Source organism: Bos grunniens, chromosome 24 (assembly GCF_055505025.1).
Source record: "Bos grunniens cultivar Pamir isolate PY7600 chromosome 24, Bosgru_T2T1.0, whole genome shotgun sequence".
NCBI lineage: Eukaryota > Metazoa > Chordata > Mammalia > Artiodactyla > Bovidae > Bos > Bos grunniens.
The window spans coordinates 43,091,991-43,108,187 of record NC_141188.1 but is presented as its reverse complement, the minus strand read 5'-3'; the positions used below and the strand labels follow the sequence as shown (position 1 = coordinate 43,108,187).

Genomic DNA, 16,197 nt, shown 5'->3' with positions numbered 1-16,197 from the left:
AGTATTACAGTATTAATCTTATTTATATTTAAAAACAAACAGCAATAAAATATACATTTACATGTTTATATCTAAAAAACTGAGAAGAAATTATGAATAGGGCTTGCAGCTTAAAGGGAGAGGTTATTGGAAATGAGGAAAGATTTTTAGCTTCTTGCCTTACTGTATTAATTCTTTAATTTACTCTAAGGATAGAGGTTCATAGTATTAAATAACACTTTTAAGAAACAAAAGTTTTCCCATCTAGCTATTAAATCTGAGTCAAAGTTAACACTTTTCAAATGTTCAGAAACATATGAAGTTTAACATTGTAAATAACTTTGATTTGGCCAGTCTCCCCAAGTTGTGGGTGGAAAGGTGGAAGAATAACCAACATGCCCCACTTTAAAAAGAAAGTTCTAACACACTCTTGTTAGCGAAAGATATAGATACACTTACGTTTCAATGGAAACTATGATCTATAGAAACTCCAAGAATTTTACCAAGTTGTCCCATTTTTTAATAACAAAGAGCCAACACTGGAAAAGTTCACTAGAAAAATTGTGTTCTTGTCAATGCATTTCCACAGGGTCTGTCATGTTATCCCAAGTGTTATACAAAGGTGCCCTGAAGAAAAGAATTTTTCTTCCAAATTTTTGGAACTTTTCTTTCCCAAAGAAAAAGATTTCTCCAAAGAGATTTACTTTCTTCTTGCATTGCTCAATGAGAACTTTATACAACTTAAAACGCTTGTTTTTAGCTACCAGAATGTATAACTAAGTTCACTGCTCAATGTAGTAACTATCCCAGCCCAGCGGTCTGGACCTTATCTACCTTTTAAACTCTTTTAATAAATGAGCAAGTTGGTTGTTTGTTCCTTCTTTGTCTTTATCCTGCCGGTAAGCCATCTTTAATCATTTCTGGAGGGCAAACTATTGATACTTGAATAAACACACACACAAACACACACACAAGAAGCACAATATCTTAAATGGAAATGTGAAATGAAACATGAAATAAATTTACATAATACACTGCAGATATTTTTTCTTTTGAAAATAAATTTTGTTGTTGCTGTTGTTCAGTCATCAAGTAGTGTCCGACTCTACGCAACCCTGTGAAGTGCAGCATGCCAGGCTCCTCTACCCATGGGATTTCCCAGGTAAGAAAAATGGAGTGGGTAGCCATCCCATTCTTCAGGGGATATTCCCAGACCAGGGATCGAACCTGTGTCTCCTGCATTGCAGGCAGATTCTTTACTGTTGAGCCAACACGGAAGCCCAAAATAAATTTTAGCAGATCTTAAACAATAAAACATGAACTATACTCTTGCTTCGAAAAGCATGTGATAAGATTACCAGCTTACAATAGAGTGCTAACTATAAAAGTAAAGTATAACTATAAAAGTAAACTATAAACCTAGAAGCAGCTTTACAGAAACTGAAGTAAAAATTTCTGCAGTAAGGTAAAAGCACACACAGTTCTGCAACAGATTTCTCATGTGGACTGATCCAATTCTAAACTACAGTTGACCCTTGAACAACTCAGGGATCAGGGGTACCCACCCTCCTCACATTTGAAAATCTGTGTGCAACTTACAAAGTTTGGAGTTGGCCCTCCAAACCCAGAATTCTGTATCTTCAAATTCAACCAACCATGGATTATGCAGCAGTATAGTATTTACTTCTGAAAAAAATCCATGTGTATCTGGACCCACTCAGTTCAAACCTGTGTTGTTCAAAGGTCAACTGTACTCATTTTAGTTGACAAACATTTACTGAATGTCTGCCAAGAGCCAAGATCCCTGCTCCTGTATAGCTTTTCATCTAGCAGATGAGACAGACAATAAACAACTGTCACACAAACACATGTTAAGATTATAAATTTATAAGAAACTGATTAAATCCAAGAAAGGACATTTAAAGTAGTTAAAAATAACTGTCAAGACAAAGCTACAATGTGAAGAAAACCACAAACACACAGGTACTCAATGATGGTGAGTGTCACCTGGACTGTTGTCCCGTGCTGTCATCTGCATAAGAAGTGCCATCTGCTTTCGCTCTGAGAGTGGGTAACCAAAGAGAATGCTAACTGGAGTGGACTTCTTATTTCCAGCTTCCTTTTTTGTTTTCTTCTTTTCTGGACCTTCTTTCTCTGGAATTATTAATAAATATGTAAGAATCTGAAACAAATTTAAGCACTCAAAAGTAAAGCATAAGGAGACTTTTTAAAAATAGATGATACATGTTTATGAGAAACAAGAGTAACAGAGAAACTTGCAACAGGCAGACAAAAGAGCACTAGGGTTTTATTATATAAGCAATTTTCTCTCTGAATGCTTTTTGAGAAAACATCTTAGTTGTATAATTTTCAGAAAATTAACATTTGGAAATTTAGTCCTAGTAAGATCTGTATTTTAACGATCAATTCTATTAAATAACACTTCAAACATTCCTTAGTTTTACATCTCTGAAACTCCTTCATTCACTCTAATCTTATTCAATTATTCCTAAGCCTGTATAGCAATATTCCTTCACATTAGCTCCCTAATTCCACTAATAATTTATACATCTTCTAAGGAGGTGTTTAAGACAAAGCACATCACACAGAGTAATTACTGAAAAATAACACCAAATCACTCTATTGCAGTTATAGGATAGTTGAACATGGAAGACTATTAATCAAAGCTGAAACTGAGCAAAATTAAAGATTCTATATGTGTGTGGGAAGGGGCCGGGGGAATTAATAGAGATCCTGCAAAGATTCAAAAATGTCTAAAAATTTTTCAAAGAGATTTGATCCACCATAAAGCCAGTTCTCAGATTTAGCTATTTGGCAAATCTCTGGCAATGGAGGCAATATTCCCCATTATGAGCCAGAAAATTCAGATGGAACTGGATTCCATAGGTCAAAGAAACATAGATGCCTGTTACTCCTTCCTTAAGGACATTTCTGGGAATTAATTCAAGTGGCCCTGTGAGATGAGCTGCCGGTTAACTGTCTAGGCATCTATTTCCTGGAAAATCCTGTATCAATATCTGGGATTTACTGATCCAGGTTTGCAGTGTAGAGAAGAGCTACAAAACTATAAATAAATTAATAAAAATTGTAAACAAATGTAAAATAGCAAAATGAGTGCAAGAAGGCAAGGCTTAGTAGTCAATACTGTCGTTTTTCTCAGGTAGATGTGGCCAGCAGTTAGGCTACTCCAGGAGATAAGCATTTATTGATCTAGTAACTTTCAAGAAATGAATAAAAGTTTGATACTATTTATATATTACTGTATTATTATTTGAGGCATACAATCCTGTAGTGTGCCACTTTAAGTTAATCAGGACAAACTGGAATCCTAAGGCCTGGAAAAATCAAAGGGCCTGCATTACTCACTGCTGCCCACAAATCACCCAAAACTCAATAGCTCCGAAAATGTCCATTCTGTTGATATTTGCAAAATTTTACATAACAGAAATAAAAAATTCCAAGATTTTTAAAGTCAGCCTTTATTAATAGTCCTAATATATTATTTTCTTACTTTTCATTTCATTAATGATCCAATTAGTATAAAGCCCATTTTAGCAGTGTTACACCTAACTTACTAAATTTATTATAAACCCCTAAATAGGTCTTTTGGAGAAATCTATTTTTTCCTGAAACACATTCTTTTTCCTAATAATGTTCTGTATGCTTTGGTTCTCAGAATTAATGAGGAACCACAACTGTTGTTTTAATAGTTGTTGATCTGCATACCAAATTTTTAAATATAATAAATGTACTTCTCACTTAAATTAAAATACTTATAACGGTTTAAAGAAAGAAGTTGTTTTAAGAAAAAAAGTACAGTTTAGTAATTAGAAGAAGCAAAATAAAAAATACATCTCTATCCTTAAAACACTTTTAAAATTTTGGAAAAAAAATTTTCTTTTATTTTCTCATTTGCAAACTCTTGATTTCTGGTTTTAACTGCATTTTAGTAACACAATGTTTTAAGAAGAATATGCTTGAGGACTTCCCTGGCAGTCCGGTAGTTAAGACTCTGCACTTCCAATGCAGGGGATGGAGGCTAGATCCCTGTTAGGGGACTAGGATTCCATGTGCCATGAAGGAGTGGCCAAAAAATTTTTAAAAAGTAAATTCAGTAAGATTAAGATCAAAAAGAAAAAATCAATTATGTTCCTCTATACCTGCAATGACCTCCTAAAAAAAGAATATACTCTAAAGTGATACTCAGTTTATAGAAGAAAAGAATAAACAAATTGGATGTATTCTAAATGTTCAATCAAAAACTCATTACTAACATTCATATGAACACTATTTTTTCTCTGAGTTACCTTAGCCATCTGTCTTGAGTTCATGCTTTACATGAGATAGGAAAATAAGGTAGGTGAACAGTAGCTGGTGTAAGATAGATTAGAGATAACTTTATACCATTTTAAAAAATCATAAATCTTAGATTAGTATGTCCCTAAGTGTGCTTTTTCATGTTGAAACCATTCAATAAAACTCTGTGAAAGCATGGATTCCTAACAACTGGACCACCAGGGAAGAGCACCTTAAGAGACTGTTAAAGAAATATCCAGGTGGTTCACTTAAGACTAAAGAAAAACAGATACAGCCTTTTCAATAATCCAGTACTATTTACTTCAAGGTTCAGAGGACCTTTAGAATTAGATATCTCAGTCTTATAATCCTGAAAATTAGTGCTTTCTTCCCATGTCTTATCAGAATAAACAGAAAGCTCAACATTATCACATCTCAATTAAGTATATTGAGAAGAGACAAACATGTTTTTCTTGGGGAACTAGTTCATAAGCCTACCAGTGTCTCAGAAATACGACATTTTCCCACAAAGCAGCCACAGTATAAAGAATGAAACTGTGGGAGCTACAATTCAAATACAGATGGTTCTGCAATATCTAGTTTCTGACAGGTGAGTGCTTGTATCTTCTGATTTCCAGCCATGACCCTCAGACCACAGGCAATTTCATCACATACCGTTCTTTTAGGTGTGCCTTGGTACTCAGGGGTCCCATTTTAGGAAAATACCACTAACTCCACAGTAAGTGTAGATCTGTTCAATTTAATGCTAACTGTAGACAAGCCATTGCCAAATTTTGATAACTATGTATTACTGACTTATCAGGTCAACTAACAGTTTTCAGGATGATTTTAAGAATAATTACTTTGCTGTATACCAACTCCACAAATTTATCAAATAAATAGAAAGTATACTGGCAACAGAAATTTTTAGTTTTTGCAGTTAAAGGCCATATGCTAAAAACTGGACACTGAGGGACTAAACAATACTTTACATTTAAAAATAAGAGATAAGAATATAAGCTAATTAAAAAGTAAAAAAAAGAAAGAATCAAAACACCTAGCTAATTTAGTTTTCACATACTGGGGATACATTTACTCTTTGATGGCATTTCTCCAGGAAACTTGGTGTTTTAATCCATTTTTAAATTCAACAGGGTCAGCAGAAAAGTCAACAGACTAAAGAGGTCAACTGAAAAAATTTTTAATATGTTTTAAAAAACACTGCGTGCTTGAAGAGTAAGATGACACTGTCTATGAAAATCACTATGTGTGGTATAACGTGTGAAGGGTATCCAGCTAAGAGATGGAGGACCAGGGCACCTTCCTACAGGGGTCACTGCTCAGCACAGCTCCAAGGTGTACACCTCTTATACTCTTCTACATGAATGGGCCCCCAGGTGTGCTGCATGCTTGAGTGGCTGTGCAGGATCCTGCTTGCAGCATCCACACAGAACATGTCTTGGACATGGTACATGGGAGCTCTCAAATGAGGCTGGAAAATTTTATGTCGCTCACATAGTCACTTATTCAACCACAGACATCTATGTGCTGGTTTGAAAATAAGTTATTTATAGTACAAGAATTAATTATAAACGTGACAGAAACCACTGGCTAACAGGAACCCCTGATAATCTAGTTACCTGAGCATGTCCTGTAAGAAGATATAAGTCTCTCCCCCCAATTCTCACTTGTATGTCCTGGGTCTGAATCTACAGAATGAGAAGAGACAGGAGAAGAGAAAAAAGCATACGAAGGGAAATGCAGAATTCAACAAACCAACATTTTTCAAAAGACCACAATGATGTACCACTGTTTTTCCAAAAGATTATTTTTAAGGTAAAGCCAAAAGTACATTTAAAACAGAGGTTTGGCTAATACCTAAGATTTCAGTTTCTTTGGTGTTAAAGCTAAGATAGTCAACTAAGTAGGTTGCGATAACAACTATTACTGAGGCTGCTTATTAAAACATATAATCTTTCTTGAGAATATTTTTTCAATCTCTGAATATTGATAAAAGAGACAGTACTCTGTAACTGCTTTTCTGTTTAGAATTTGCCTTTACAGAACTTGAATAAAGACTTGAATCATCCTTTTTGTTCTATGAATGCCAAAACTACTCAGAAGACAATAGAACATTTTGGACTACAGTATCATTCCAGACCAAATATTTCTATAAACTGTAAACATTTCAAATACTATGAATTATTACACTGACCACCTCTTAGAAAGAAAGCAGGCTAAAGCAAAACAAAATTTATTAGCTAAGAAATGGAATGCTGCCTAACAACTCAATAAATTAGACAATTAAGAATACGGAGAACTGATTTTTGACAGTATGGCCAGAGCAAATATTTTTACTTACAAACAAATGCTACTATAACTTAAAATATTATTATTCTAATCTTTACAATATCCATTTATTGGCTCATTGTTTTCTTTCCAGAATGATTACTATAGACATTATTCATGAGTTCAGTTAGGTATAAATAAAAAATAAAAATATCGGGGGAAAAGAATTTAGAGAACAAATAACTCCTAAACATAATATTTGCAAAAAAAGATAAGCCTATAAGTTTAGTGATGAGAAAGCTCACTCAACTGAAAGGGAAATCATTAATAAAATAACATTTAGACCAATTCTAGAGCCAATGGGTAAACAGATTGAATCACAAGCCTTTCAATAAACAATTACATTTGCTTTTTGTAATTGTTAACAAAACCATTAAGTTAACAACTAGAATTCTATGAAGAATATTTGACATTTCATTTCAAGATAAACAAAAATTTAAAAAGGCCTCCACAGGTTGCAAAGCAAAGTGGCAACTAATACGTTGCACCAACAAACTGAATTAAATGGATAAGTGAAAGCAGATCATATTATTGCGATCAATTAAAGAATAGTGGATAAAATAAACTTGCTTTCAATTATATTCATTAATATAAGGAAGCAGTTTAATAGTTTATCCAAACCTTCCTTTGGAAGTAATTAATCTATCCTGACCCCACATACCCTTCGGCTTTTACTCAAATAAGTATGCTCATATTTGGGGCATCTGTATATGTATTCTATAAAGATTTAATTAAGGAGCTAGAAAATTATCGGGGGAAGGAACAAAAATAAATCTATAATAGACAATCTCCATGAAAATCACCAAAAGATGAGTATCCTTATTAAGCAAAACACTAATTTTATCTGTTACTTTTAACACAGTTATCAGAAAAACAACATTTGTTTTCTTTTTAAAATAGTTGTCCTCTCCAAAGTTGTGCTGAGTCATTAAATAGGGTAGATCCTTCAGTGGGATCAAAGCCTCAGGAAAGCAGGCCTTAATGGCTGGCTCGCAGAGACTGAGTTCGGAGCATGTGAACACATTCTACAACTGCGACCATGGCCTTGGGGAATGGGGCATACTGTGCCTCTCTGCATCTTGTCCTTCCACATTTATTCACACATTACTTACATATGCCACTAGAAAAAACGCAATAAGCAAACAGATAATGCTTATTAAGAAGAAATAAACATTTTTTTAAAAAGAATGTTGTTTTTTTTTTTTTTACTTACACATGCAAACTAAAATGAAATACTACTGGTTTATCACTATAGATAATTAGATCTATCAAACCTAAAAAAAAAGAAAAAGCAAGTCCCCTGATGTTATTTGAGATTAAAGTCTTCTGCTGGAAGACTTTGTAACTACATATAATTATTTTTGAGAAATGTCATAGAAACGTTGTATCCTTTTAACCCTATAACCCTACTCTTGGAATGAATAAGAAAACATTCAGGGTATAACAAAACCACAGTCTGGAAAGACACTCTTATGGCATTACTCATAACAAAATAATTCAAATGTAGGCTGGAGGCCAAGAAGAGACACTCATGTGTAGCCTCAAGCAGTGAAGTTCAGTACTTTTATGTTAAAGAACTGTTATGGCATCCAATGAATGCCATTAGGCTAGAAAAGAAAATTAGTATGATTTTATGGTGGATAGAGTAGGAATAAAGTTCACTCTAATGTAGAAACATTAGCAACTATTAAAGATAACAGCAGTTATCAGTTATTAATATTTTGTTGTTGTTTAGTTGCTAAGTCGTGTTCAACTCTTTTGTGGCCCCACTGACTGTAGCCTGGCAGGATCCTCTGTCTATGGGATTTCCCGGGCAAGAATACTGGAGTGGGTTGCTATTTCCTTCTCCAAGGGGTCTTCCCAACCCAAGAATCAAACTCATGTCTCCTGCATTGGCAGGCAGATTCTCTAACAGTGAGCCACCAGGGAAGCCATATCAGTATTATAAGGTGCCTACTTTAAATATTCATTATCCTCTTCCTATTAATAGGAATACCCCAACTTTGATCAGAGTGACAATATATCCAGCTCAAAAATATTCAACTTTTCAGACTTTCCTAACTAGCAGAGCCTAACCAGTTAAGGTGCAGGCAAAAGTCTCTAGGGAGGTTGTTTCACGAGTAAAAAGCATTACTGGTCTTTCCTGCCCAGGAAGGATGTGTAAGGCAAAATGCTGAAGGACAAAGCCTATATACAAGCTAAGGGTGGCAGAGCAGAAATACAAAAGGAACCTAGTCCTTGTCGGTATTACTGCACTGCTGCACTGCCTATGCCTGCTCTTACTGCAGTAGATGAAAAATCTCTAAGTCAGTTTTCTATTTTAATTAATATACTGAAAACTGATTTTATATGTTATATCACTCAGAGATCACAATTTCTGAAGTTGGTATTATATATGCACTTTTACAGATGAGACAACTGGGACTTACAAAGAATTCAGCTAATCTGGCCAGAGCAAGAACTCAACACTGGTCTGTCAGACTCAACAGCCCCTGATAAGAAACACTAGGCTCTGACTTCTCTCTGTTATAACTATAATAACTTATCTTGTCTGGATTCTGGATGTCTGGGAAAGACTGAAAGTTAAAGCTAAAAAATGGTGATAAAGCAAGCTGATGATGTAGCTGTAAAGAAACAATTTGTTTTCTAGATCAGAAGTAGTTAATTCCATAGGCTCAGTGAGTTACTGTATAGACAAGCCTCTTAACATTTCATGGGACAAAATTTACAGAAATTCTCTAATAGGATAGGATGATGTGGGATAGATACTGGAATGATATAAGCAGTTATGCTGGAGATTTGTTGCAATGAAGACAATTATGATATAGCTATAGAAACTCATGGGTAACACTTCGAATTATGCTATAATTTCCCCCCAAATTTTATCTGTCTAGTTAAGCAAATACTTTTCTAGAAAGTGCTATCTTTTAAAAAATTAATAAACATGAAATAATTGAGGATTTAAAGAGTTTAAGACACACTCAGTTCAGTTCAGTTCAGTTGCTCAGTCGTGTCCGACTCTGCGACCCCATGAATCGCAGGACGCCAGGCCTCCCTGTCCATCACCAACTCCTGGAGTTCACTCAGACTCACATCCATCGAGTCAGTGATGCCATCCAGCCATCTCATCCTCTGTCGTCCCCTTCTCCTCCTACCCCCAATCCCTCCCAGCATCAGATCTTATCCAATGAGTCAACTCTTTGCATGAGGTGGCCAAAGTACTGGAGTTTCAGCTTTAGCATCATTCCTTCCAAAGAAATCCCAGGGCTGATCTCCTTCAGAATGGACTGGTTGGATCTCCTTGCAGTCCAAGGGACTCTCAAGAGTCTTCTCCAACACCACAGTTCAAAAGCATCAATTCTTTGGCGCTCAGCCTTCTTCACAGTCCAACTCTCACATCCATACATGACCACAGGAAAAACCATAGCCTTGACCAGACGAACCTTTGTTGGCAAAGTAATGTCTCTGCTTTTGAATATGCTATCTAGGTTGGTTGTAACTTTCCTTCCAAGGAGTAAGCGTCTTTTAATTTCATGGCTGCAGTCACCATCTGCAGTGATTTTGGAGCCCCCAAAAATAAAGTCTAATACTGTTTCCACTGTTTCCCCATCTATTTCCCATGAAGTGATGGGACCAGATGCCATGATCTTCGTTTTCTGAATGTTGAGCTTTAAGCCAACTTTTTCACTCTCCACTTTCACTTTCATCAAGAGGCTTTTTTTAGTTCCTCTTCACTTTCTGCCGTAAGGGTGGTGTCATCTGCATATCTGAGGTTATTGATATTTATCCCGGCAATACTAGGCTATCTCAAAATGAAGACTAGGAATGACTCATCTGGTTGATGGCATTATTGCGGATTATGAGAACCACGGAATCTTTCTCGGACAATATGAATGTCTTTAAAAAAAATAATAATGGTTGTTTTATAAAAATAATGTATGTCTGTCATGTTAAACATTCAAAGCATATAAAAGAATACAAAGAAGAAAGTAACAAGTCATCCTCAATCCTGGAAACAACATGTTAACATCTCCTGAGTATCATGCAAAGCACCTTTCTAAATGTACGTAAAGACAGAGGGATCAGGGGGGAGACAGAGAGAAATCAATTTATGTAAGAGGAAGAAAATACCATACACATGTGCGATCTTTAAATAAAAATCTGTAAGATTAACTTTAGTTTAATCCAACATAAAAAGAAAAGGAACTAAAGGAATCACTTCTTTTCTACAAGAGATTCAAATTGCTAAAATATAAACACAGGCATATTTATAAACATACAGATAAAATTTTAAATAATGAAAGATTAAAAGTTTTAAGCAATAATTTTGAAAAAAAATTTCAGTTTTAGACAATTTCAGTGAATCCTTTGTCATGAGAGATGATGAGCTGAGCAGCACTCAGCTTTTTCTCCTTTTCCCCCATTCCCTGTTCTTTTACTTTTCACTAACTCAGGGTTCATAATATTTACATTTTCATTCAGGACCCTTAATAACTTACTAGGTTTAGGTTTAGTTCTACAATGAAACAGTCTTTATATTTAAACAATTTTCTCTTTCTGTATGTGTGTTAATATCTGTTCTATGTGCATAGGCATATAGACAAATATAAATATGATGACATAATGCAATCAAACAGTACATATTATTTCATAACCTGTTTTCCCAATTTGTATACTATGAACATCTTTCAATACTGCGTATTCCTCTACAATATTATTTTTAACAGTAAAAGGTATTTCCTCAGTGTTTACCACAATTAAACCCTTTATTACCTGACAGTCCTTTCCTGTTTTTTTCTATTAAAAGTTGAGAGAAATATACTTGAAGATAATTTTCATTCTCATCAATAATCATTTATATTGAATAAATGCCAAAAGAAAGAATAAGTCAAATGTTTACAAATTTAGTTTTTAACATATGTTGTTATATCAAGGTAGTTCTATAACTTAGACAAACTAAAGCAAGTTCCTATTCTAAATTAGTGACCAGTTTGTATGATTTAATGAAAGTGTAAGTCGCTCAGTCGTGTTTGATTCTTTGCAACCCCATGGACTATAAAGTCCATGGAACTCTCCAGGCCAGAATACTGGAGTGGGTAGCCTTTCCCTTCTCCAGGGGATCTTCCCAATCTAGGGATTGAACCCAGGTCTCCCACATTGCAGGTGGATTCTTTACCAGCTGAGCCACCAACAAAGCCCTTGTATGATTTAACCAATGATAATTTTCTCAGTAATTACAAACTCTATTTCCTTAACTACTATTATTTCATACATTTCTTTGTCAACTGTAATTCTGGTGTTCTGAACTACCTGCTTGTATCTTTTGTCCATTCTCCAATTTCTGTGTTTTTTCCTTCACATGTTAGAGCACTTTAATTAGATTAAGTACTGTCATATATGTTGTATTTTTCCCCTCTATACTTTATTCTGTATAGTTTAGAATATTAAAAAGATCAACGTCAGATATGAGTTTTGGTGCTATAATTATCATTCACATTTAAAACAGCCATTAATGGTACTCTGGACTCTTTTTTAAAATTATGAAAATAAGACAGCTTAACTGTAAATAAGACATTTTTCCTTGGGCCTGGGGAAATTCTTCTCAATGCTTTGGATGTGTGTTTATGTGTGTTCATGCAAAACTAAGGCGTTCATCTGTTACTTACTAAAATTTATAAATTCAGACTACCAAAACTATAGATATACATTTAAATACATCAAAATCTTATTTAACATTAGCATGTGACCTTTTAAAAAAAAATGTTCATACTATGCAAGCCTGAGAGAGAGCTACAATGCCCCCTATTAAATTCAAATAGTGGAAAGACTGTAGCAGAGAAAATTAATCCCATCAATACAATAAAATTAGACCATGTTCATTCAGTGCCTAAAGTTCATGTCTTCCTAAGTCTTCTTTATTTCACACCAAATGAAAGACAAATAACCCAGCTGATCTAATTACAAGGGTTCTCCTGGGAAGTGTGTTATTTTCAAATCTTAATATATTTTGAAAAACATGTTTACAACCTTTGAATTTTTCTAAGTCCCTTCTTCAAACTACTAGTAGAACACTGTCACTGGAAAACAACCTAGTTAATGTAAGTACTTTAAAAATGACTAGCAGAAGGACTTCCAAGGAGAAAGTCTGAGAGAAATTAAAGCCTGTATATCTGAATTCACATAAGTACCTTCTTCTCAGCTAAATGACCTCATAACCTTGAAAACCATGCTGAAAAATAAGGAGGGCCAGGCTTCAAAAAAAAAAAAAAAAAAAAAAAATCCGAACCTTTAGAAGGCAGTGTAACTTAAAATGAACAAAGCACAAAATTTCTTAATTACTCACAAAAAAAGCAATTTTTAAGGTTTAAAAATGTCATAAGTGTTTAAGAAAAACTTCTAATTCAAGCTAAGAGAAATAGCCAAATACACAAAAGGAAACCTAGCTGCTACCAAAAGTGTACACTAAAATTACGTTATTTTCTAAAGCTATATTAGCATAACGCATTTCAAAAGTCCTTAGGGTATTTTCAAAGATTCTGGAGTCAAGATTATTTCTATACTGATGACTAAAGGTAGCTAGAAAGATAAAAGTAGGATACAATCTCTGTACATATATTTAGAATGTAATACTGATTTTTTTTCTGTGAGTGAAACTAAAAACTAAAACATTCTTAAGAAGAGTTCATTAATAATACTTCATTCAGGGGATAAAATGATCATGATAAACATACAACAAACATTCAAGTTTATATGAGTTTTAGGAAATGACTATCTCAGGGCTAAAATACAACCTAGTATTTATAGATAGTGGTCATAAGGTTCTAATCTATTATGAATAACTGGGATTGACTGATGACAAGTATCATTCCTGATATAGTGAGAGTTTTGAGGAAAAAAGTACTATGAATTGGACTGAGGCAGCCTCAATATTTTTCTTCTTTTTTTAGAAGGGACATATTTCTGATTTGTTTCTGAATCTAAAATGTCCAAGCTTTTTTTCCTTTGGTGGGTTCAATACTTTGTCCACAAAAACTGAACAACTCTTTCTCAAATTTACCACATCAAAGATCCATGCAACTGAGTAAATTTTCAACAATGAAATGCTCCCCAAGAAATCAAGTTCTTAAAATGATAAGAGGTCTGTAATGAACACTGAGACTAAGAAAAAAACTGCTTTTATATATGATAGAAATTATATTTGGGCAAGGAATATATGAATTTCTGCCCCAATGATAAACCTGAAATTCCAAAATACAAATATTTCTCTATAAAATGTAGTGCAAGAGGAATGATAAAATCACAGTAAAAGAAGGATAATGATTTTCCTAGAAAACAACAAATTTTCCCACCTGTGTCTGAATCTCGTTCTTCATTTCTTGATGGGCTGATGGTAAAAGGAAGTTTACGTTTCATGGATGATTTCTCTTTCATCTCCTTGCCCACATCATTTCGATCAATTTTTGGAGTTTTGCTATAGGATGCAATCTTGTCTTTACTCTATTAAAAAATAAAACATGAATAAAGTTATAATGATACTAGCTAAGCAGTACAGTATTAAAAAATACTTTATGAAGGAAATTTTCATACACAAAAGTTGAAAGGGTATTACAAACTACCATCATATTCAATGTCCTCAAGGCCCACTTTCAACATGTTTTCTTAATTGTTTCATATTCCCTATCATTTAGTAATATAATTTTAAATAACTATAAAACAAAATATCTTGAATATAATAGAACTCTATGTCTAACACAGACATTATCCAATAAACAAATATATAAATCAGAAAAAGAATTCTAGATTGAATTGAGTAGTGAAGATTACTGAAAAATAAAACCATCAAATTATTTCCCAGGTGTAAAGGAAAATCCTCTTGTCTTTTCACTTCTGCTAATGAAATGGAGCTTCACAGGCATGCCTTTTGCTTACAATGCTGTTTTAAATGGTCGATTTTATTATTATTATTCTGGCACAGTGAGGCCAACAGGTCAGGAGACCACTGCCAGTGGAAAAGACAGTTTGTCACTCACAGCTCCCAAGAAAAGAGGGTATGTCACATGTGCAACGCAGTTTCTCCTGGGGAAGCACCTAGCCAGTTCAGGGAGGCAGAGGGAGGGAAAGGCAGGCAAGCGGATGCTTTAGTGTGGCTTCCACAGGAAAAGGCTAAGACAGCAAGCAGGTTTTTAGGGTTGGCTAGTCCGCATAACTTGTGCAGGGTCTGGGGTATACGTGTCACTTCTCTAGTTGTCTGGTACCTGACGGTTATTCTGGGCTAACCGTCAGGGCAGGGGGACAGTGGTCCAGAGTATGAGAGTTGCTAGAGCTGATGGTTAGGGATGAACCCTGGATTGCTGGTTTGCAAATGAAAGGTGTGGTCACAAATGAGCTATTTATTTTCTCTGGGAACTGAGTGGCCCTGGGAAGGACAGTCTGCCCAAGGTCAGTGAGGTCCCAGATGTCCAAGTATCAGAAGTAAAAAGGCATGATTAATAAAAAGGTTAGCCAACAAAGTTCAAGAGATCTGCCTTGGAAAATACAAATATTTTGTTATTAACAAAAGAATCTAAGAAAAACATTAAGAAGTCCCTTCTACCTTGCATATACGTTATGATACTGTTCTGTGACATAAACAAGTTAAAAGAAACCAACGTGTTAATATGTTACATGAAAAGTGTTCGCAAGACTATATCAATCATGTTCTCCTATGCAATAATTTGGTGACTAGTGTGAATATTCATACAGGGCTTCTAAGATATCCCAGGTGGTAAAGAATCCACCTGCGATGCAGGTGGCCCCAGTTCAATTCCTAGGTCAGGAAGATCCCCCGGAGAAGGGACAGGTTACCCATTCCAGTATTCTTGGGCTTCCCTGGTGGCTCAGGCAGTAAAGAATCCGCCCACAATGCAGGAGACCTAGGTTCAATCCCTGGGTTGGGAAGATCCCCTGGAGAAGGGAGTGGGTACCCACCTCAGTATTGTTGGCTGGAGAGCCTGGCAGGCTATAGTCCATAGTATCCCAAACAGTTGGACACAACTGAGCGACTTCCACTTTAAGTGTGAATATTCTTACCTGCTACAAACTTACTCTGTTCTCAAGTAAAACTGTCCTTAAAACTGTTAGCCAAACAAAGTGTTTTTGTGAGAATCTTAACACTAAAAATTATTTTCAGATCTGGGGAAAGTAACTTTCAAAAGAAATAGTTACTTCTGATTGTCCTGAAATTTCTGTATTATCAAACAGTACTTATATATTAATATAAATACTCTTGTCTATTCAGGAGAGGGTCACTGGCACATTCTTCTTTCATACGATGACATAATAAACTTAACAGATTTTTTTCATTTTAAAATGTTAAATGCTTTTCATTTACACTAATGTTTTTCTTAAAATAACCTACAACAGCCATCACACACAATATGAAAGTATTAACAGCCAAGAATGACCTTCTATCACTGCTGATACTAAACAAAGTGCTGGTAGTCTTTACCAACTCAAAAAGATAGAAAAAAGAAGTATAAAAAATACCTGGAGATAATTTAAAATATATATACA

General features: G+C 34.7%; 1 protein-coding gene across 8 annotated transcripts in view; it reads right to left on the bottom strand.

Annotated features, from left to right (window-relative positions):
- The window catches only part of ANKRD12 (ankyrin repeat domain 12), a 99,802-nt gene that overhangs the window by 38,159 nt on the left and 45,446 nt on the right, over positions 1-16,197 (bottom strand). For 4 of the 8 annotated variants that reach the window (XM_086373151.1, XM_086373149.1, XM_086373155.1 and 1 more), the window contains 3 exons: positions 13,995-14,142; positions 5,937-6,005; positions 1,987-2,133 (listed from right to left, as the gene is read on the bottom strand). In XM_086373151.1, the coding sequence (XP_086229277.1) occupies positions 1,987-2,133; positions 5,937-6,005; positions 13,995-14,142 (364 nt within the window). The remainder of the gene's footprint in view (positions 1-1,986; positions 2,134-5,936; positions 6,006-13,994; positions 14,143-16,197) is intronic. The other 4 variants (XM_086373154.1, XM_086373152.1, XM_086373156.1 and 1 more) reach the window with 1 other exon arrangement.